This window comes from Orbicella faveolata, unplaced genomic scaffold (assembly GCF_042242905.1).
Source record: "Orbicella faveolata isolate gen_17 unplaced genomic scaffold, um_ofav_v1 contig_46, whole genome shotgun sequence".
NCBI lineage: Eukaryota > Metazoa > Cnidaria > Anthozoa > Scleractinia > Merulinidae > Orbicella > Orbicella faveolata.
This window is the reverse complement of record NW_028301576.1, coordinates 10255385-10278275: the sequence shown is the minus strand read 5'-3', so window position 1 is coordinate 10278275 and position 22891 is coordinate 10255385. Positions and strand designations below refer to the sequence as shown.

The 22891-nt window shown below is 39.7% G+C and overlaps 4 protein-coding genes across 4 annotated transcripts in view; all 4 read left to right on the top strand.

Annotated features, from left to right (window-relative positions):
- Positions 1–213: 213 nt before the first annotated feature.
- Positions 214–10372, top strand: LOC149098323 (hemicentin-1-like; the record flags this gene model as incomplete). Its single annotated transcript, XM_089276672.1, has 14 exons — positions 214–610; positions 965–1246; positions 1846–2127; positions 2482–2763; positions 3363–3644; positions 3999–4280; positions 4880–5161; positions 5516–5797; positions 6397–6678; positions 7033–7314; positions 7914–8195; positions 8550–8831; positions 9431–9712; positions 10067–10372. Coding segments are annotated over 14 exons (4086 nt in total), but the record flags the coding sequence as incomplete, so codon positions are not given.
- A 460-nt stretch (positions 10373–10832) lies between these two features.
- LOC149098322 (hemicentin-1-like) lies at positions 10833–19950 on the top strand (the record flags this gene model as incomplete). The annotated part of the gene is made up of 12 exons (XM_089276671.1): positions 10833–11229; positions 11584–11865; positions 12465–12746; positions 13101–13382; positions 13982–14263; positions 14618–14899; positions 15499–15780; positions 16135–16416; positions 17016–17297; positions 17652–17933; positions 18533–18814; positions 19169–19950. Coding segments are annotated over 12 exons (3522 nt in total), but the record flags the coding sequence as incomplete, so codon positions are not given.
- On the top strand, positions 19935–20998 carry LOC149098321 (muscle, skeletal receptor tyrosine-protein kinase-like; the record flags this gene model as incomplete). The annotated part of the gene is made up of 2 exons (XM_089276670.1): positions 19935–20331; positions 20686–20998. Coding segments are annotated over 2 exons (702 nt in total), but the record flags the coding sequence as incomplete, so codon positions are not given.
- Positions 20999–21278: 280 nt separating this feature from the next.
- The window catches only part of LOC110050515 (uncharacterized), a 59866-nt gene continuing 58253 nt past the window's right edge, over positions 21279–22891 (top strand). Inside the window, exons 1-3 of the mRNA XM_089276669.1 lie at positions 21279–21328; positions 21490–21848; positions 22203–22484. Coding sequence (XP_089132795.1) covers positions 21279–21328; positions 21490–21848; positions 22203–22484 — 691 coding nt within the window. The remainder of the gene's footprint in view (positions 21329–21489; positions 21849–22202; positions 22485–22891) is intronic.

The following is a 22891-nucleotide window of genomic DNA, read 5'->3' as shown; positions in this document are numbered from 1 at the left end:
CTTGAACCAGGGAGGCCAAGACCCTGTTCAAATTTAACCAATGAAAACCTTGGATGTTAACACTACACTTCCGACAATTCATTCATCTAAGTAAGCTGTGCACTGCAGAAGCGACAAGTTAGTGGTCATGTTCATCGTTCAACACTCAAGCGCTGTTCATGAGTTGGCAAATAATTTGCTAGGATAGCCTTGGTAGCGGTAGGCGCACTGTAATTTGATGACTTAAAAATTTACTTTAAACGTAAATGCAGGCTGTGTATAGTCCCGAAATATTTTTGCGTTATTTCGAAATGTCCCCTTATTACAACACTTGTCTGCTTTTTTACAGATCCACCTGACATCACTGTTGATCCTCAAAATACAGCTGTAACAGAAGGAGATAACGTGACTTTATCTTGTAACGTTGATGGAAATCCAGCACCGTCAATATCATGGACCACAGATGGATTTCAAGTAAATACAACCATCAATTCCAGGATCAGTTTTTCAGCAGACAAGAAGCAGTTGACAATAACGAAAGTGAAAAGAACAGATAATGGTAACTATCGATGTGTGGCAAACAACAGCCTTGGAAACGCTGCATCCGATGCTGCTACAGTGGATGTACAATGTAAGTGTAGTATCTTGGTTAATAAATCGAAACCAAACAGTTGCACTATTACCAACCTACACAGAAAGGACAATAAGTCTGATTATCAATGTTGCTCTAAAGGAATCACGAGACTATTAAGCATAGTCTTGACAGTGGCTGCAGTAAACCCGTAACTTAGAGCTGATTCGTACTCATGAACTCACATAACCGATCTAACATGAAATACTTGACAAAGTATAGTGCTTATCGAATTGAGCCCATTTATGAATTCAAATTTAGATGTCATGAGAAGCATGCCGTCCCATTTCAGTTTTTTCGGGCATGCACATTGTTATGTTGACATTTCTTCGGCGGATTGTTGTATTGTTACAGATCAACCCGAGATCACTCTTCATCCAGAAAACCAAACAAAATCAGAAGGAGACAATGTGACTTTATCCTGTAACGCTACGGGAAATCCACAACCGACAATATCATGGACCAGAAATGGATTTCCTGTAAATACAAGTAACAATTCCAGTATCAGTTTTTCAGAAGACAAAAAGCTCTTGACAATAACGAATGTGAACAGGACAGACAGTGGAGAATACCGATGTCTGGCGAACAACAGCCTTGGAAATGAGACTTCCGATGTTGCTAGACTGGATGTACAGTGTAAGTGCAGTATCTTCTTATAAACATTCCTGGAAATGCATCTTCGATGTTGCTACACTGGCTATTGGGTCCAAGTAATTGATCAAGACCGAACGATGCTCTCCTTAAGTTTGCAAGCTTTGGAAAAGCTCCTCACCCCTTCCGGCTCTGGAACGAAACCAGGAAACAGAAATCAGTGACTTCTGTCTTTATGTTTTTGATTATTTAACAAGATAAACTTCATAAAATTGGCCCTTCCATAGTTTCTAGCAAACGCTTACATTGCGATAGGCTTGAACCAGGGAGGCCAAGACCCTGTTCAAATTTAACCAATGAAAACCTTGGATGTTAACACTACACTTCCGACAATTCATTCATCTAAGTAAGCTGTGCACTGCAGAAGCGACAAGTTAGTGGTCATGTTCATCGTTCAACACTCAAGCGCTGTTCATGAGTTGGCAAATAATTTGCTAGGATAGCCTTGGTAGCGGTAGGCGCACTGTAATTTGATGACTTAAAAATTTACTTTAAACGTAAATGCAGGCTGTGTATAGTCCCGAAATATTTTTGCGTTATTTCGAAATGTCCCCTTATTACAACACTTGTCTGCTTTTTTACAGATCCACCTGACATCACTGTTGATCCTCAAAATACAGCTGTAACAGAAGGAGATAACGTGACTTTATCTTGTAACGTTGATGGAAATCCAGCACCGTCAATATCATGGACCACAGATGGATTTCAAGTAAATACAACCATCAATTCCAGGATCAGTTTTTCAGCAGACAAGAAGCAGTTGACAATAACGAAAGTGAAAAGAACAGATAATGGTAACTATCGATGTGTGGCAAACAACAGCCTTGGAAACGCTGCATCCGATGCTGCTACAGTGGATGTACAATGTAAGTGTAGTATCTTGGTTAATAAATCGAAACCAAACAGTTGCACTATTACCAACCTACACAGAAAGGACAATAAGTCTGATTATCAATGTTGCTTTAAAGGAATCACGAGACTATTAAGCATAGTCTTGACAGTGGCTGCAGTAAACCCGTAACTTAGAGCTGATTCGTACTCATGAACTCACATAACCGATCTAACATGAAATACTTGACAAAGTATAGTGCTTATCGAATTGAGCCCATTTATGAATTCAAATTTAGATGTCATGAGAAGCATGCCGTTCCATTTCAGTTTTTTCGGGCATGCACATTGTTATGTTGACATTTCTTAGGCGGATTGTTGTATTGTTACAGATCAACCCGAGATCACTCTTCATCCAGAAAACCAAACAAAATCAGAAGGAGACAATGCGACTTTATCCTGTAACGCTACGGGAAATCCACAACCGACAATATCATGGACCAGAAATGGATTTCCTGTAAATACAAGTAACAATTCCAGTATCAGTTTTTCAGAAGACAAAAAGCTCTTGACAATAACGAATGTGAACAGGACAGACAGTGGAGAATACCGATGTCTGGCGAACAACAGCCTTGGAAATGAGACTTCCGATGTTGCTAGACTGGATGTACAGTGTAAGTGCAGTATCTTCTTATAAACATTCCTGGAAATGCATCTTCGATGTTGCTACACTGGCTATTGGGTCCAAGTAATTGATCATGACCGAACGATGCTCTCCTTAAGTTTGCAAGCTTTGGAAAAGCTCCTCACCCCTTCCGGCTCTGGAACGAAACCAGGAAACAGAAATCAGTGACTTCTGTCTTTATGTTTTTGATTATTTAACAAGATAAACTTCATAAAATTGGCCCTTCCATAGTTTCTAGCAAACGCTTACATTGCGATAGGCTTGAACCAGGGAGGCCAAGACCCTGTTCAAATTTAACCAATGAAAACCTTGGATGTTAACACTACACTTCCGACAATTCATTCATCTAAGTAAGCTGTGCACTGCAGAAGCGACAAGTTAGTGGTCATGTTCATCGTTGAACACTCAAGCGCTGTTCATGAGTTGGCAAATAATTTGCTAGGATAGCCTTGGTAGCGGTAGGCGCACTGTAATTTGATGACTTAAAAATTTACTTTAAACGTAAATGCAGGCTGTGTATAGTCCCGAAATATTTTTGCGTTATTTCGAAATGTCCCCTTATTACAACACTTGTCTGCTTTTTTACAGATCCACCTGACATCACTGTTGATCCTCAAAATACAGCTGTAACAGAAGGAGATAACGTGACTTTATCTTGTAACGTTGATGGAAATCCAGCACCGTCAATATCATGGACCACAGATGGATTTCAAGTAAATACAACCATCAATTCCAGGATCAGTTTTTCAGCAGACAAGAAGCAGTTGACAATAACGAAAGTGAAAAGAACAGATAATGGTAACTATCGATGTGTGGCAAACAACAGCCTTGGAAACGCTGCATCCGATGCTGCTACAGTGGATGTACAATGTAAGTGTAGTATCTTGGTTAATAAATCGAAACCAAACAGTTGCACTATTACCAACCTACACAGAAAGGACAATAAGTCTGATTATCAATGTTGCTTTAAAGGAATCACGAGACTATTAAGCATAGTCTTGACAGTGGCTGCAGTAAACCCGTAACTTAGAGCTGATTCGTACTCATGAACTCACATAACCGATCTAACATGAAATACTTGACAAAGTATAGTGCTTATCGAATTGAGCCCATTTATGAATTCAAATTTAGATGTCATGAGAAGCATGCCGTCCCATTTCAGTTTTTTCGGGCATGCACATTGTTATGTTGACATTTCTTAGGCGGATTGTTGTATTGTTGCAGATCAACCCGAGATCACTCTTCATCCAGAAAACCAAACAAAATCAGAAGGAGACAATGCGACTTTATCCTGTAACGCTACGGGAAATCCACAACCGACAATATCATGGACCAGAAATGGATTTCCTGTAAATACAAGTAACAATTCCAGTATCAGTTTTTCAGAAGACAAAAAGCTCTTGACAATAACGAATGTGAACAGGACAGACAGTGGAGAATACCGATGTCTGGCGAACAACAGCCTTGGAAATGAGACTTCCGATGTTGCTAGACTGGATGTACAGTGTAAGTGCAGTATCTTCTTATAAACATTCCTGGAAATGCATCTTCGATGTTGCTACACTGGCTATTGGGTCCAAGTAATTGATCATGACCGAACGATGCTCTCCTTAAGTTTGCAAGCTTTGGAAAAGCTCCTCACCCCTTCCGGCTCTGGAACGAAACCAGGAAACAGAAATCAGTGACTTCTGTCTTTATGTTTTTGATTATTTAACAAGATAAACTTCATAAAATTGGCCCTTCCATAGTTTCTAGCAAACGCTTACATTGCGATAGGCTTGAACCAGGGAGGCCAAGACCCTGTTCAAATTTAACCAATGAAAACCTTGGATGTTAACACTACACTTCCGACAATTCATTCATCTAAGTAAGCTGTGCACTGCAGAAGCGACAAGTTAGTGGTCATGTTCATCGTTGAACACTCAAGCGCTGTTCATGAGTTGGCAAATAATTTGCTAGGATAGCCTTGGTAGCGGTAGGCGCACTGTAATTTGATGACTTAAAAATTTACTTTAAACGTAAATGCAGGCTGTGTATAGTCCCGAAATATTTTTGCGTTATTTCGAAATGTCCCCTTATTACAACACTTGTCTGCTTTTTTACAGATCCACCTGACATCACTGTTGATCCTCAAAATACAGCTGTAACAGAAGGAGATAACGTGACTTTATCTTGTAACGTTGATGGAAATCCAGCACCGTCAATATCATGGACCACAGATGGATTTCAAGTAAATACAACCATCAATTCCAGGATCAGTTTTTCAGCAGACAAGAAGCAGTTGACAATAACGAAAGTGAAAAGAACAGATAATGGTAACTATCGATGTGTGGCAAACAACAGCCTTGGAAACGCTGCATCCGATGCTGCTACAGTGGATGTACAATGTAAGTGTAGTATCTTGGTTAATAAATCGAAACCAAACAGTTGCACTATTACCAACCTACACAGAAAGGACAATAAGTCTGATTATCAATGTTGCTTTAAAGGAATCACGAGACTATTAAGCATAGTCTTGACAGTGGCTGCAGTAAACCCGTAACTTAGAGCTGATTCGTACTCATGAACTCACATAACCGATCTAACATGAAATACTTGACAAAGTATAGTGCTTATCGAATTGAGCCCATTTATGAATTCAAATTTAGATGTCATGAGAAGCATGCCGTCCCATTTCAGTTTTTTCGGGCATGCACATTGTTATGTTGACATTTCTTAGGCGGATTGTTGTATTGTTACAGATCAACCCGAGATCACTCTTCATCCAGAAAACCAAACAAAATCAGAAGGAGACAATGTGACTTTATCCTGTAACGCTACGGGAAATCCACAACCGACAATATCATGGACCAGAAATGGATTTCCTGTAAATACAAGTAACAATTCCAGTATCAGTTTTTCAGAAGACAAAAAGCTCTTGACAATAACGAATGTGAACAGGACAGACAGTGGAGAATACCGATGTCTGGCGAACAACAGCCTTGGAAATGAGACTTCCGATGTTGCTAGACTGGATGTACAGTGTAAGTGCAGTATCTTCTTATAAACATTCCTGGAAATGTATCTTCGATGTTCCTACACTGGCTATTGGGTCCAAGTAATTGATCATGACCGAACGATGCTCTCCTTAAGTTTGCAAGCTTTGGAAAAGCTCCTCACCCCTTCCGGCTCTGGAACGAAACCAGGAAACAGAAATCAGTGACTTCTGTCTTTATGTTTTTGATTATTTAACAAGATAAACTTCATAAAATTGGCCCTTCCATAGTTTCTAGCAAACGCTTACATTGCGATAGGCTTGAACCAGGGAGGCCAAGACCCTGTTCAAATTTAACCAATGAAAACCTTGGATGTTAACACTACACTTCCGACAATTCATTCATCTAAGTAAGCTGTGCACTGCAGAAGCGACAAGTTAGTGGTCATGTTCATCGTTCAACACTCAAGCGCTGTTCATGAGTTGGCAAATAATTTGCTAGGATAGCCTTGGTAGCGGTAGGCGCACTGTAATTTGATGACTTAAAAATTTACTTTAAACGTAAATGCAGGCTGTGTATAGTCCCGAAATATTTTTGCGTTATTTCGAAATGTCCCCTTATTACAACACTTGTCTGCTTTTTTACAGATCCACCTGACATCACTGTTGATCCTCAAAATACAGCTGTAACAGAAGGAGATAACGTGACTTTATCTTGTAACGTTGATGGAAATCCAGCACCGTCAATATCATGGACCACAGATGGATTTCAAGTAAATACAACCATCAATTCCAGGATCAGTTTTTCAGCAGACAAGAAGCAGTTGACAATAACGAAAGTGAAAAGAACAGATAATGGTAACTATCGATGTGTGGCAAACAACAGCCTTGGAAACGCTACATCCGATGCTGCTACAGTGGATGTACAATGTAAGTGTAGTATCTTGGTTAATAAATCGAAACCAAACAGTTGCACTATTACCAACCTACACAGAAAGGACAATAAGTCTGATTATCAATGTTGCTTTAAAGGAATCACGAGACTATTAAGCATAGTCTTGACAGTGGCTGCAGTAAACCCGTAACTTAGAGCTGATTCGTACTCATGAACTCACATAACCGATCTAACATGAAATACTTGACAAAGTATAGTGCTTATCGAATTGAGCCCATTTATGAATTCAAATTTAGATGTCATGAGAAGCATGCCGTCCCATTTCAGTTTTTTCGGGCATGCACATTGTTATGTTGACATTTCTTAGGCGGATTGTTGTATTGTTACAGATCAACCCGAGATCACTCTTCATCCAGAAAACCAAACAAAATCAGAAGGAGACAATGTGACTTTATCCTGTAACGCTACGGGAAATCCACAACCGACAATATCATGGACCAGAAATGGATTTCCTGTAAATACAAGTAACAATTCCAGTATCAGTTTTTCAGAAGACAAAAAGCTCTTGACAATAACGAATGTGAACAGGACAGACAGTGGAGAATACCGATGTCTGGCGAACAACAGCCTTGGAAATGAGACTTCCGATGTTGCTAGACTGGATGTACAGTGTAAGTGCAGTATCTTCTTATAAACATTCCTGGAAATGCATCTTCGATGTTGCTACACTGGCTATTGGGTCCAAGTAATTGATCAAGACCGAACGATGCTCTCCTTAAGTTTGCAAGCTTTGGAAAAGCTCCTCACCCCTTCCGGCTCTGGAACGAAACCAGGAAACAGAAATCAGTGACTTCTGTCTTTATGTTTTTGATTATTTAACAAGATAAACTTCATAAAATTGGCCCTTCCATAGTTTCTAGCAAACGCTTACATTGCGATAGGCTTGAACCAGGGAGGCCAAGACCCTGTTCAAATTTAACCAATGAAAACCTTGGATGTTAACACTACACTTCCGACAATTCATTCATCTAAGTAAGCTGTGCACTGCAGAAGCGACAAGTTAGTGGTCATGTTCATCGTTCAACACTCAAGCGCTGTTCATGAGTTGGCAAATAATTTGCTAGGATAGCCTTGGTAGCGGTAGGCGCACTGTAATTTGATGACTTAAAAATTTACTTTAAACGTAAATGCAGGCTGTGTATAGTCCCGAAATATTTTTGCGTTATTTCGAAATGTCCCCTTATTACAACACTTGTCTGCTTTTTTACAGATCCACCTGACATCACTGTTGATCCTCAAAATACAGCTGTAACAGAAGGAGATAACGTGACTTTATCTTGTAACGTTGATGGAAATCCAGCACCGTCAATATCATGGACCACAGATGGATTTCAAGTAAATACAACCATCAATTCCAGGATCAGTTTTTCAGCAGACAAGAAGCAGTTGACAATAACGAAAGTGAAAAGAACAGATAATGGTAACTATCGATGTGTGGCAAACAACAGCCTTGGAAACGCTGCATCCGATGCTGCTACAGTGGATGTACAATGTAAGTGTAGTATCTTGGTTAATAAATCGAAACCAAACAGTTGCACTATTACCAACCTACACAGAAAGGACAATAAGTCTGATTATCAATGTTGCTTTAAAGGAATCACGAGACTATTAAGCATAGTCTTGACAGTGGCTGCAGTAAACCCGTAACTTAGAGCTGATTCGTACTCATGAACTCACATAACCGATCTAACATGAAATACTTGACAAAGTATAGTGCTTATCGAATTGAGCCCATTTATGAATTCAAATTTAGATGTCATGAGAAGCATGCCGTCCCATTTCAGTTTTTTCGGGCATGCACATTGTTATGTTGACATTTCTTCGGCGGATTGTTGTATTGTTACAGATCAACCCGAGATCACTCTTCATCCAGAAAACCAAACAAAATCAGAAGGAGACAATGTGACTTTATCCTGTAACGCTACGGGAAATCCACAACCGACAATATCATGGACCAGAAATGGATTTCCTGTAAATACAAGTAACAATTCCAGTATCAGTTTTTCAGAAGACAAAAAGCTCTTGACAATAACGAATGTGAACAGGACAGACAGTGGAGAATACCGATGTCTGGCGAACAACAGCCTTGGAAATGAGACTTCCGATGTTGCTAGACTGGATGTACAGTGTAAGTGCAGTATCTTCTTATAAACATTCCTGGAAATGTATCTTCGATGTTGCTACACTGGCTATTGGGTCCAAGTAATTGATCAAGACCGAACGATGCTCTCCTTAAGTTTGCAAGCTTTGGAAAAGCTCCTCACCCCTTCCGGCTCTGGAACGAAACCAGGAAACAGAAATCAGTGACTTCTGTCTTTATGTTTTTGATTATTTAACAAGATAAACTTCATAAAATTGGCCCTTCCATAGTTTCTAGCAAACGCTTACATTGCGATAGGCTTGAACCAGGGAGGCCAAGACCCTGTTCAAATTTAACCAATGAAAACCTTGGATGTTAACACTACACTTCCGACAATTCATTCATCTAAGTAAGCTGTGCACTGCAGAAGCGACAAGTTAGTGGTCATGTTCATCGTTGAACACTCAAGCGCTGTTCATGAGTTGGCAAATAATTTGCTAGGATAGCCTTGGTAGCGGTAGGCGCACTGTAATTTGATGACTTAAAAATTTACTTTAAACGTAAATGCAGGCTGTGTATAGTCCCGAAATATTTTTGCGTTATTTCGAAATGTCCCCTTATTACAACACTTGTCTGCTTTTTTACAGATCCACCTGACATCACTGTTGATCCTCAAAATACAGCTGTAACAGAAGGAGATAACGTGACTTTATCTTGTAACGTTGATGGAAATCCAGCACCGTCAATATCATGGACCACAGATGGATTTCAAGTAAATACAACCATCAATTCCAGGATCAGTTTTTCAGCAGACAAGAAGCAGTTGACAATAACGAAAGTGAAAAGAACAGATAATGGTAACTATCGATGTGTGGCAAACAACAGCCTTGGAAACGCTGCATCCGATGCTGCTACAGTGGATGTACAATGTAAGTGTAGTATCTTGGTTAATAAATCGAAACCAAACAGTTGCACTATTACCAACCTACACAGAAAGGACAATAAGTCTGATTATCAATGTTGCTTTAAAGGAATCACGAGACTATTAAGCATAGTCCTGACAGTGGCTGCAGTAAACCCGTAACTTAGAGCTGATTCGTACTCATGAACTCACATAACCGATCTAACATGAAATACTTGACAAAGTATAGTGCTTATCGAATTGAGCCCATTTATGAATTCAAATTTAGATGTCATGAGAAGCATGCCGTCCCATTTCAGTTTTTTCGGGCATGCACATTGTTATGTTGACATTTCTTAGGCGGATTGTTGTATTGTTACAGATCAACCCGAGATCACTCTTCATCCAGAAAACCAAACAAAATCAGAAGGAGACAATGTGACTTTATCCTGTAACGCTACGGGAAATCCACAACCGACAATATCATGGACCAGAAATGGATTTCCTGTAAATACAAGTAACAATTCCAGTATCAGTTTTTCAGAAGACAAAAAGCTCTTGACAATAACGAATGTGAACAGGACAGACAGTGGAGAATACCGATGTCTGGCGAACAACAGCCTTGGAAATGAGACTTCCGATGTTGCTAGACTGGATGTACAGTGTAAGTGCAGTATCTTCTTATAAACATTCCTGGAAATGTATCTTCGATGTTGCTACACTGGCTATTGGGTCCAAGTAATTGATCAAGACCGAACGATGCTCTCCTTAAGTTTGCAAGCTTTGGAAAAGCTCCTCACCCCTTCCGGCTCTGGAACGAAACCAGGAAACAGAAATCAGTGACTTCTGTCTTTATGTTTTTGATTATTTAACAAGATAAACTTCATAAAATTGGCCCTTCCATAGTTTCTAGCAAACGCTTACATTGCGATAGGCTTGAACCAGGGAGGCCAAGACCCTGTTCAAATTTAACCAATGAAAACCTTGGATGTTAACACTACACTTCCGACAATTCATTCATCTAAGTAAGCTGTGCACTGCAGAAGCGACAAGTTAGTGGTCATGTTCATCGTTGAACACTCAAGCGCTGTTCATGAGTTGGCAAATAATTTGCTAGGATAGCCTTGGTAGCGGTAGGCGCACTGTAATTTGATGACTTAAAAATTTACTTTAAACGTAAATGCAGGCTGTGTATAGTCCCGAAATATTTTTGCGTTATTTCGAAATGTCCCCTTATTACAACACTTGTCTGCTTTTTTACAGATCCACCTGACATCACTGTTGATCCTCAAAATACAGCTGTAACAGAAGGAGATAACGTGACTTTATCTTGTAACGTTGATGGAAATCCAGCACCGTCAATATCATGGACCACAGATGGATTTCAAGTAAATACAACCATCAATTCCAGGATCAGTTTTTCAGCAGACAAGAAGCAGTTGACAATAACGAAAGTGAAAAGAACAGATAATGGTAACTATCGATGTGTGGCAAACAACAGCCTTGGAAACGCTGCATCCGATGCTGCTACAGTGGATGTACAATGTAAGTGTAGTATCTTGGTTAATAAATCGAAACCAAACAGTTGCACTATTACCAACCTACACAGAAAGGACAATAAGTCTGATTATCAATGTTGCTTTAAAGGAATCACGAGACTATTAAGCATAGTCCTGACAGTGGCTGCAGTAAACCCGTAACTTAGAGCTGATTCGTACTCATGAACTCACATAACCGATCTAACATGAAATACTTGACAAAGTATAGTGCTTATCGAATTGAGCCCATTTATGAATTCAAATTTAGATGTCATGAGAAGCATGCCGTCCCATTTCAGTTTTTTCGGGCATGCACATTGTTATGTTGACATTTCTTAGGCGGATTGTTGTATTGTTACAGATCAACCCGAGATCACTCTTCATCCAGAAAACCAAACAAAATCAGAAGGAGACAATGTGACTTTATCCTGTAACGCTACGGGAAATCCACAACCGACAATATCATGGACCAGAAATGGATTTCCTGTAAATACAAGTAACAATTCCAGTATCAGTTTTTCAGAAGACAAAAAGCTCTTGACAATAACGAATGTGAACAGGACAGACAGTGGAGAATACCGATGTCTGGCGAACAACAGCCTTGGAAATGAGACTTCCGATGTTGCTAGACTGGATGTACAGTGTAAGTGCAGTATCTTCTTATAAACATTCCTGGAAATGCATCTTCGATGTTGCTACACTGGCTATTGGGTCCAAGTAATTGATCAAGACCGAACGATGCTCTCCTTAAGTTTGCAAGCTTTGGAAAAGCTCCTCACCCCTTCCGGCTCTGGAACGAAACCAGGAAACAGAAATCAGTGACTTCTGTCTTTATGTTTTTGATTATTTAACAAGATAAACTTCATAAAATTGGCCCTTCCATAGTTTCTAGCAAACGCTTACATTGCGATAGGCTTGAACCAGGGAGGCCAAGACCCTGTTCAAATTTAACCAATGAAAACCTTGGATGTTAACACTACACTTCCGACAATTCATTCATCTAAGTAAGCTGTGCACTGCAGAAGCGACAAGTTAGTGGTCATGTTCATCGTTGAACACTCAAGCGCTGTTCATGAGTTGGCAAATAATTTGCTAGGATAGCCTTGGTAGCGGTAGGCGCACTGTAATTTGATGACTTAAAAATTTACTTTAAACGTAAATGCAGGCTGTGTATAGTCCCGAAATATTTTTGCGTTATTTCGAAATGTCCCCTTATTACAACACTTGTCTGCTTTTTTACAGATCCACCTGACATCACTGTTGATCCTCAAAATACAGCTGTAACAGAAGGAGATAACGTGACTTTATCTTGTAACGTTGATGGAAATCCAGCACCGTCAATATCATGGACCACAGATGGATTTCAAGTAAATACAACCATCAATTCCAGGATCAGTTTTTCAGCAGACAAGAAGCAGTTGACAATAACGAAAGTGAAAAGAACAGATAATGGTAACTATCGATGTGTGGCAAACAACAGCCTTGGAAACGCTACATCCGATGCTGCTACAGTGGATGTACAATGTAAGTGTAGTATCTTGGTTAATAAATCGAAACCAAACAGTTGCACTATTACCAACCTACACAGAAAGGACAATAAGTCTGATTATCAATGTTGCTTTAAAGGAATCACGAGACTATTAAGCATAGTCTTGACAGTGGCTGCAGTAAACCCGTAACTTAGAGCTGATTCGTACTCATGAACTCACATAACCGATCTAACATGAAATACTTGACAAAGTATAGTGCTTATCGAATTGAGCCCATTTATGAATTCAAATTTAGATGTCATGAGAAGCATGCCGTCCCATTTCAGTTTTTTCGGGCATGCACATTGTTATGTTGACATTTCTTAGGCGGATTGTTGTATTGTTACAGATCAACCCGAGATCACTCTTCATCCAGAAAACCAAACAAAATCAGAAGGAGACAATGTGACTTTATCCTGTAACGCTACGGGAAATCCACAACCGACAATATCATGGACCAGAAATGGATTTCCTGTAAATACAAGTAACAATTCCAGTATCAGTTTTTCAGAAGACAAAAAGCTCTTGACAATAACGAATGTGAACAGGACAGACAGTGGAGAATACCGATGTCTGGCGAACAACAGCCTTGGAAATGAGACTTCCGATGTTGCTAGACTGGATGTACAGTGTAAGTGCAGTATCTTCTTATAAACATTCCTGGAAATGTATCTTCGATGTTGCTACACTGGCTATTGGGTCCAAGTAATTGATCAAGACCGAACGATGCTCTCCTTAAGTTTGCAAGCTTTGGAAAAGCTCCTCACCCCTTCCGGCTCTGGAACGAAACCAGGAAACAGAAATCAGTGACTTCTGTCTTTATGTTTTTGATTATTTAACAAGATAAACTTCATAAAATTGGCCCTTCCATAGTTTCTAGCAAACGCTTACATTGCGATAGGCTTGAACCAGGGAGGCCAAGACCCTGTTCAAATTTAACCAATGAAAACCTTGGATGTTAACACTACACTTCCGACAATTCATTCATCTAAGTAAGCTGTGCACTGCAGAAGCGACAAGTTAGTGGTCATGTTCATCGTTGAACACTCAAGCGCTGTTCATGAGTTGGCAAATAATTTGCTAGGATAGCCTTGGTAGCGGTAGGCGCACTGTAATTTGATGACTTAAAAATTTACTTTAAACGTAAATGCAGGCTGTGTATAGTCCCGAAATATTTTTGCGTTATTTCGAAATGTCCCCTTATTACAACACTTGTCTGCTTTTTTACAGATCCACCTGACATCACTGTTGATCCTCAAAATACAGCTGTAACAGAAGGAGATAACGTGACTTTATCTTGTAACGTTGATGGAAATCCAGCACCGTCAATATCATGGACCACAGATGGATTTCAAGTAAATACAACCATCAATTCCAGGATCAGTTTTTCAGCAGACAAGAAGCAGTTGACAATAACGAAAGTGAAAAGAACAGATAATGGTAACTATCGATGTGTGGCAAACAACAGCCTTGGAAACGCTACATCCGATGCTGCTACAGTGGATGTACAATGTAAGTGTAGTATCTTGGTTAATAAATCGAAACCAAACAGTTGCACTATTACCAACCTACACAGAAAGGACAATAAGTCTGATTATCAATGTTGCTTTAAAGGAATCACGAGACTATTAAGCATAGTCTTGACAGTGGCTGCAGTAAACCCGTAACTTAGAGCTGATTCGTACTCATGAACTCACATAACCGATCTAACATGAAATACTTGACAAAGTATAGTGCTTATCGAATTGAGCCCATTTATGAATTCAAATTTAGATGTCATGAGAAGCATGCCGTCCCATTTCAGTTTTTTCGGGCATGCACATTGTTATGTTGACATTTCTTCGGCGGATTGTTGTATTGTTACAGATCAACCCGAGATCACTCTTCATCCAGAAAACCAAACAAAATCAGAAGGAGACAATGTGACTTTATCCTGTAACGCTACGGGAAATCCACAACCGACAATATCATGGACCAGAAATGGATTTCCTGTAAATACAAGTAACAATTCCAGTATCAGTTTTTCAGAAGACAAAAAGCTCTTGACAATAACGAATGTGAACAGGACAGACAGTGGAGAATACCGATGTCTGGCGAACAACAGCCTTGGAAATGAGACTTCCGATGTTGCTAGACTGGATGTACAGTGTAAGTGCAGTATCTTCTTATAAACATTCCTGGAAATGCATCTTCGATGTTGCTACACTGGCTATTGGGTCCAAGTAATTGATCAAGACCGAACGATGCTCTCCTTAAGTTTGCAAGCTTTGGAAAAGCTCCTCACCCCTTCCGGCTCTGGAACGAAACCAGGAAACAGAAATCAGTGACTTCTGTCTTTATGTTTTTGATTATTTAACAAGATAAACTTCATAAAATTGGCCCTTCCATAGTTTCTAGCAAACGCTTACATTGCGATAGGCTTGAACCAGGGAGGCCAAGACCCTGTTCAAATTTAACCAATGAAAACCTTGGATGTTAACACTACACTTCCGACAATTCATTCATCTAAGTAAGCTGTGCACTGCAGAAGCGACAAGTTAGTGGTCATGTTCATCGTTGAACACTCAAGCGCTGTTCATGAGTTGGCAAATAATTTGCTAGGATAGCCTTGGTAGCGGTAGGCGCACTGTAATTTGATGACTTAAAAATTTACTTTAAACGTAAATGCAGGCTGTGTATAGTCCCGAAATATTTTTGCGTTATTTCGAAATGTCCCCTTATTACAACACTTGTCTGCTTTTTTACAGATCCACCTGACATCACTGTTGATCCTCAAAATACAGCTGTAACAGAAGGAGATAACGTGACTTTATCTTGTAACGTTGATGGAAATCCAGCACCGTCAATATCATGGACCACAGATGGATTTCAAGTAAATACAACCATCAATTCCAGGATCAGTTTTTCAGCAGACAAGAAGCAGTTGACAATAACGAAAGTGAAAAGAACAGATAATGGTAACTATCGATGTGTGGCAAACAACAGCCTTGGAAACGCTACATCCGATGCTGCTACAGTGGATGTACAATGTAAGTGTAGTATCTTGGTTAATAAATCGAAACCAAACAGTTGCACTATTACCAACCTACACAGAAAGGACAATAAGTCTGATTATCAATGTTGCTTTAAAGGAATCACGAGACTATTAAGCATAGTCTTGACAGTGGCTGCAGTAAACCCGTAACTTAGAGCTGATTCGTACTCATGAACTCACATAACCGATCTAACATGAAATACTTGACAAAGTATAGTGCTTATCGAATTGAGCCCATTTATGAATTCAAATTTAGATGTCATGAGAAGCATGCCGTCCCATTTCAGTTTTTTCGGGCATGCACATTGTTATGTTGACATTTCTTAGGCGGATTGTTGTATTGTTACAGATCAACCCGAGATCACTCTTCATCCAGAAAACCAAACAAAATCAGAAGGAGACAATGTGACTTTATCCTGTAACGCTACGGGAAATCCACAACCGACAATATCATGGACCAGAAATGGATTTCCTGTAAATACAAGTAACAATTCCAGTATCAGTTTTTCAGAAGACAAAAAGCTCTTGACAATAACGAATGTGAACAGGACAGACAGTGGAGAATACCGATGTCTGGCGAACAACAGCCTTGGAAATGAGACTTCCGATGTTGCTAGACTGGATGTACAGTGTAAGTGCAGTATCTTCTTATAAACATTCCTGGAAATGTATCTTCGATGTTGCTACACTGGCTATTGGGTCCAAGTAATTGATCAAGACCGAACGATGCTCTCCTTAAGTTTGCAAGCTTTGGAAAAGCTCCTCACCCCTTCCGGCTCTGGAACGAAACCAGGAAACAGAAATCAGTGACTTCTGTCTTTATGTTTTTGATTATTTAACAAGATAAACTTCATAAAATTGGCCCTTCCATAGTTTCTAGCAAACGCTTACATTGCGATAGGCTTGAACCAGGGAGGCCAAGACCCTGTTCAAATTTAACCAATGAAAACCTTGGATGTTAACACTACACTTCCGACAATTCATTCATCTAAGTAAGCTGTGCACTGCAGAAGCGACAAGTTAGTGGTCATGTTCATCGTTCAACACTCAAGCGCTGTTCATGAGTTGGCAAATAATTTGCTAGGATAGCCTTGGTAGCGGTAGGCGCACTGTAATTTGATGACTTAAAAATTTACTTTAAACGTAAATGCAGGCTGTGTATAGTCCCGAAATATTTTTGCGTTATTTCGAAATGTCCCCTTATTACAACACTTGTCTGCTTTTTTACAGATCCACCTGACATCACTGTTGATCCTCAAAATACAGCTGTAACAGAAGGAGATAACGTGACTTTATCTTGTAACGTTGATGGAAATCCAGCACCGTCAATATCATGGACCACAGATGGATTTCAAGTAAATACAACCATCAATTCCAGGATCAGTTTTTCAGCAGACAAGAAGCAGTTGACAATAACGAAAGTGAAAAGAACAGATAATGGTAACTATCGATGTGTGGCAAACAACAGCCTTGGAAACGCTACATCCGATGCTGCTACAGTGGATGTACAATGTAAGTGTAGTATCTTGGTTAATAAATCGAAACCAAACAGTTGCACTATTACCAACCTACACAGAAAGGACAATAAGTCTGATTATCAATGTTGCTTTAAAGGAATCACGAGACTATTAAGCATAGTCTTGACAGTGGCTGCAGTAAACCCGTAACTTAGAGCTGATTCGTACTCATGAACTCACATAACCGATCTAACATGAAATACTTGACAAAGTATAGTGCTTATCGAATTGAGCCCATTTATGAATTCAAATTTAGATGTCATGAGAAGCATGCCGTCCCATTTCAGTTTTTTCGGGCATGCACATTGTTATGTTGACATTTCTTCGGCGGATTGTTGTATTGTTACAGATCAACCCGAGATCACTCTTCATCCAGAAAACCAAACAAAATCAGAAGGAGACAATGTGACTTTATCCTGTAACGCTACGGGAAATCCACAACCGACAATATCATGGACCAGAAATGGATTTCCTGTAAATACAAGTAACAATTCCAGTATCAGTTTTTCAGAAGACAAAAAGCTCTTGACAATAACGAATGTGAACAGGACAGACAGTGGAGAATACCGATGTCTGGCGAACAACAGCCTTGGAAATGAGACTTCCGATGTTGCTAGACTGGATGTACAGTGTAAGTGCAGTATCTTCTTATAAACATTCCTGGAAATGCATCTTCGATGTTGCTACACTGGCTATTGGGTCCAAGTAATTGATCAAGACCGAACGATGCTCTCCTTAAGTTTGCAAGCTTTGGAAAAGCTCCTCACCCCTTCCGGCTCTGGAACGAAACCAGGAAACAGAAATCAGTGACTTCTGTCTTTATGTTTTTGATTATTTAACAAGATAAACTTCATAAAATTGGCCCTTCCATAGTTTCTAGCAAACGCTTACATTGCGATAGGCTTGAACCAGGGAGGCCAAGACCCTGTTCAAATTTAACCAATGAAAACCTTGGATGTTAACACTACACTTCCGACAATTCATTCATCTAAGTAAGCTGTGCACTGCAGAAGCGACAAGTTAGTGGTCATGTTCATCGTTCAACACTCAAGCGCTGTTCATGAGTTGGCAAATAATTTGCTAGGATAGCCTTGGTAGCGGTAGGCGCACTGTAATTTGATGACTTAAAAATTTACTTTAAACGTAAATGCAGGCTGTGTATAGTCCCGAAATATTTTTGCGTTATTTCGAAATGTCCCCTTATTACAACACTTGTCTGCTTTTTTACAGATCCACCTGACATCACTGTTGATCCTCAAAATACAGCTGTAACAGAAGGAGATAACGTGACTTTATCTTGTAACGTTGATGGAAATCCAGCACCGTCAATATCATGGACCACAGATGGATTTCAAGTAAATACAACCATCAATTCCAGGATCAGTTTTTCAGCAGACAAGAAGCAGTTGACAATAACGAAAGTGAAAAGAACAGATAATGGTAACTATCGATGTGTGGCAAACAACAGCCTTGGAAACGCTACATCCGATGCTGCTACAGTGGATGTACAATGTAAGTGTAGTATCTTGGTTAATAAATCGAAACCAAACAGTTGCACTATTACCAACCTACACAGAAAGGACAATAAGTCTGATTATCAATGTTGCTTTAAAGGAATCACGAGACTATTAAGCATAGTCTTGACAGTGGCTGCAGTAAACCCGTAACTTAGAGCTGATTCGTACTCATGAACTCACATAACCGATCTAACATGAAATACTTGACAAAGTATAGTGCTTATCGAATTGAGCCCATTTATGAATTCAAATTTAGATGTCATGAGAAGCATGCCGTCCCATTTCAGTTTTTTCGGGCATGCACATTGTTATGTTGACATTTCTTCGGCGGATTGTTGTATTGTTACAGATCAACCCGAGATCACTCTTCATCCAGAAAACCAAACAAAATCAGAAGGAGACAATGTGACTTTATCCTGTAACGCTACGGGAAATCCACAACCGACAATATCATGGACCAGAAATGGATTTCCTGTAAATACAAGTAACAATTCCAGTATCAGTTTTTCAGAAGACAAAAAGCTCTTGACAATAACGAATGTGAACAGGACAGACAGTGGAGAATACCGATGTCTGGCGAACAACAGCCTTGGAAATGAGACTTCCGATGTTGCTAGACTGGATGTACAGTGTAAGTGCAGTATCTTCTTATAAACATTCCTGGAAATGCATCTTCGATGTTGCTACACTGGCTATTGGGTCCAAGTAATTGATCAAGACCGAACGATGCTCTCCTTAAGTTTGCAAGCTTTGGAAAAGCTCCTCACCCCTTCCGGCTCTGGAACGAAACCAGGAAACAGAAATCAGTGACTTCTGTCTTTATGTTTTTGATTATTTAACAAGATAAACTTCATAAAATTGGCCCTTCCATAGTTTCTAGCAAACGCTTACATTGCGATAGGCTTGAACCAGGGAGGCCAAGACCCTGTTCAAATTTAACCAATGAAAACCTTGGATGTTAACACTACACTTCCGACAATTCATTCATCTAAGTAAGCTGTGCACTGCAGAAGCGACAAGTTAGTGGTCATGTTCATCGTTGAACACTCAAGCGCTGTTCATGAGTTGGCAAATAATTTGCTAGGATAGCCTTGGTAGCGGTAGGCGCACTGTAATTTGATGACTTAAAAATTTACTTTAAACGTAAATGCAGGCTGTGTATAGTCCCGAAATATTTTTGCGTTATTTCGAAATGTCCCCTTATTACAACACTTGTCTGCTTTTTTACAGATCCACCTGACATCACTGTTGATCCTCAAAATACAGCTGTAACAGAAGGAGATAACGTGACTTTATCTTGTAACGTTGATGGAAATCCAGCACCGTCAATATCATGGACCACAGATGGATTTCAAGTAAATACAACCATCAATTCCAGGATCAGTTTTTCAGCAGACAAGAAGCAGTTGACAATAACGAAAGTGAAAAGAACAGATAATGGTAACTATCGATGTGTGGCAAACAACAGCCTTGGAAACGCTGCATCCGATGCTGCTACAGTGGATGTACAATGTAAGTGTAGTATCTTGGTTAATAAATCGAAACCAAACAGTTGCACTATTACCAACCTACACAGAAAGGACAATAAGTCTGATTATCAATGTTGCTTTAAAGGAATCACGAGACTATTAAGCATAGTCCTGACAGTGGCTGCAGTAAACCCGTAACTTAGAGCTGATTCGTACTCATGAACTCACATAACCGATCTAACATGAAATACTTGACAAAGTATAGTGCTTATCGAATTGAGCCCATTTATGAATTCAAATTTAGATGTCATGAGAAGCATGCCGTCCCATTTCAGTTTTTTCGGGCATGCACATTGTTATGTTGACATTTCTTAGGCGGATTGTTGTATTGTTACAGATCAACCCGAGATCACTCTTCATCCAGAAAACCAAACAAAATCAGAAGGAGACAATGTGACTTTATCCTGTAACGCTACGGGAAATCCACAACCGACAATATCATGGACCAGAAATGGATTTCCTGTAAATACAAGTAACAATTCCAGTATCAGTTTTTCAGAAGACAAAAAGCTCTTGACAATAACGAATGTGAACAGGACAGACAGTGGAGAATACCGATGTCTGGCGAACAACAGCCTTGGAAATGAGACTTCCGATGTTGCTAGACTGGATGTACAGTGTAAGTGCAGTATCTTCTTATAAACATTCCTGGAAATGCATCTTCGATGTTGCTACACTGGCTATTGAGTTCAAGTAATTGATCAAGACCGAACGATGCTCTCCTTAAGTTTGCAAGCTTTGGAAAAGCTCCTCACCCCTTCCGGCTCTGGAACGAAACCAGGAAACAGAAATCAGTGACTTCTGTCTTTATGTTTTTGATTATTTAACAAGATAAACTTCATAAAATTGGCCCTTCCATAGTTTCTAGCAAACGCTTACATTGCGATAGGCTTGAACCAGGGAGGCCAAGACCCTGTTCAAATTTAACCAATGAAAACCTTGGATGTTAACACTACACTTCCGACAATTCATTCATCTAAGTAAGCTGTGCACTGCAGAAGCGACAAGTTAGTGGTCATGTTCATCGTTGAACACTCAAGCGCTGTTCATGAGTTGGCAAATAATTTGCTAGGATAGCCTTGGTAGCGGTAGGCGCACTGTAATTTGATGACTTAAAAATTTACTTTAAACGTAAATGCAGGCTGTGTATAGTCCCGAAATATTTTTGCGTTATTTCGAAATGTCCCCTTATTACAATACTTGTCTGCTTTTTTACAGATCCACCTGACATCACTGTTGATCCTCAAAATACAGCTGTAACAGAAGGAGATAACGTGACTTTATCTTGTAACGTTGATGGAAATCCAGCACCGTCAATATCATGGACCACAGATGGATTTCAAGTAAATACAACCATCAATTCCAGGATCAGTTTTTCAGCAGACAAGAAGCAGTTGACAATAACGAAAGTGAAAAGAACAGATAATGGTAACTATCGATGTGTGGCAAACAACAGCCTTGGAAACGCTGCATCCGATGCTGCTACAGTGGATGTACAATGTAAGTGTAGTATCTTGGTTAATAAATCGAAACCAAACAGTTGCACTATTACCAACCTACACAGAAAGGACAATAAGTCTGATTATCAATGTTGCTTTAAAGGAATCACGAGACTATTAAGCATAGTCCTGACAGTGGCTGCAGTAAACCCGTAACTTAGAGCTGATTCGTACTCATGAACTCACATAACCGATCTAACATGAAATACTTGACAAAGTATAGTGCTTATCGAATTGAGCCCATTTATGAATTCAAATTTAGATGTCATGAGAAGCATGCCGTCCCATTTCAGTTTTTTCGGGCATGCACATTGTTATGTTGACATTTCTTAGGCGGATTGTTGTATTGTTACAGATCAACCCGAGATCACTCTTCATCCAGAAAACCAAACAAAATCAGAAGGAGACAATGTGACTTTATCCTGTAACGCTACGGGAAATCCACAACCGACAATATCATGGACCAGAAATGGATTTCCTGTAAATACAAGTAACAATTCCAGTATCAGTTTTTCAGAAGACAAAAAGCTCTTGACAATAACGAATGTGAACAGGACAGACAGTGGAGAATACCGATGTCTGGCGAACAACAGCCTTGGAAATGAGACTTCCGATGTTGCTAGACTGGATGTACAGTGTAAGTGCAGTATCTTCTTATAAACATTCCTGGAAATGCATCTTCGATGTTGCTACACTGGCTATTGGGTCCAAGTAATTGATCAAGACCGAACGATGCTCTCCTTAAGTTTGCAAGCTTTGGAAAAGCTCCTCACCCCTTCCGGCTCTGGAACGAAACCAGGAAACAGAAATCAGTGACTTCTGTCTTTATGTTTTTGATTATTTAACAAGATAAACTTCATAAAATTGGCCCTTCCATAGTTTCTAGCAAACGCTTACATTGCGATAGGCTTGAACCAGGGAGGCCAAGACCCTGTTCAAATTTAACCAATGAAAACCTTGGATGTTAACACTACACTTCCGACAATTCATTCATCTAAGTAAGCTGTGCACTGCAGAAGCGACAAGTTAGTGGTCATGTTCATC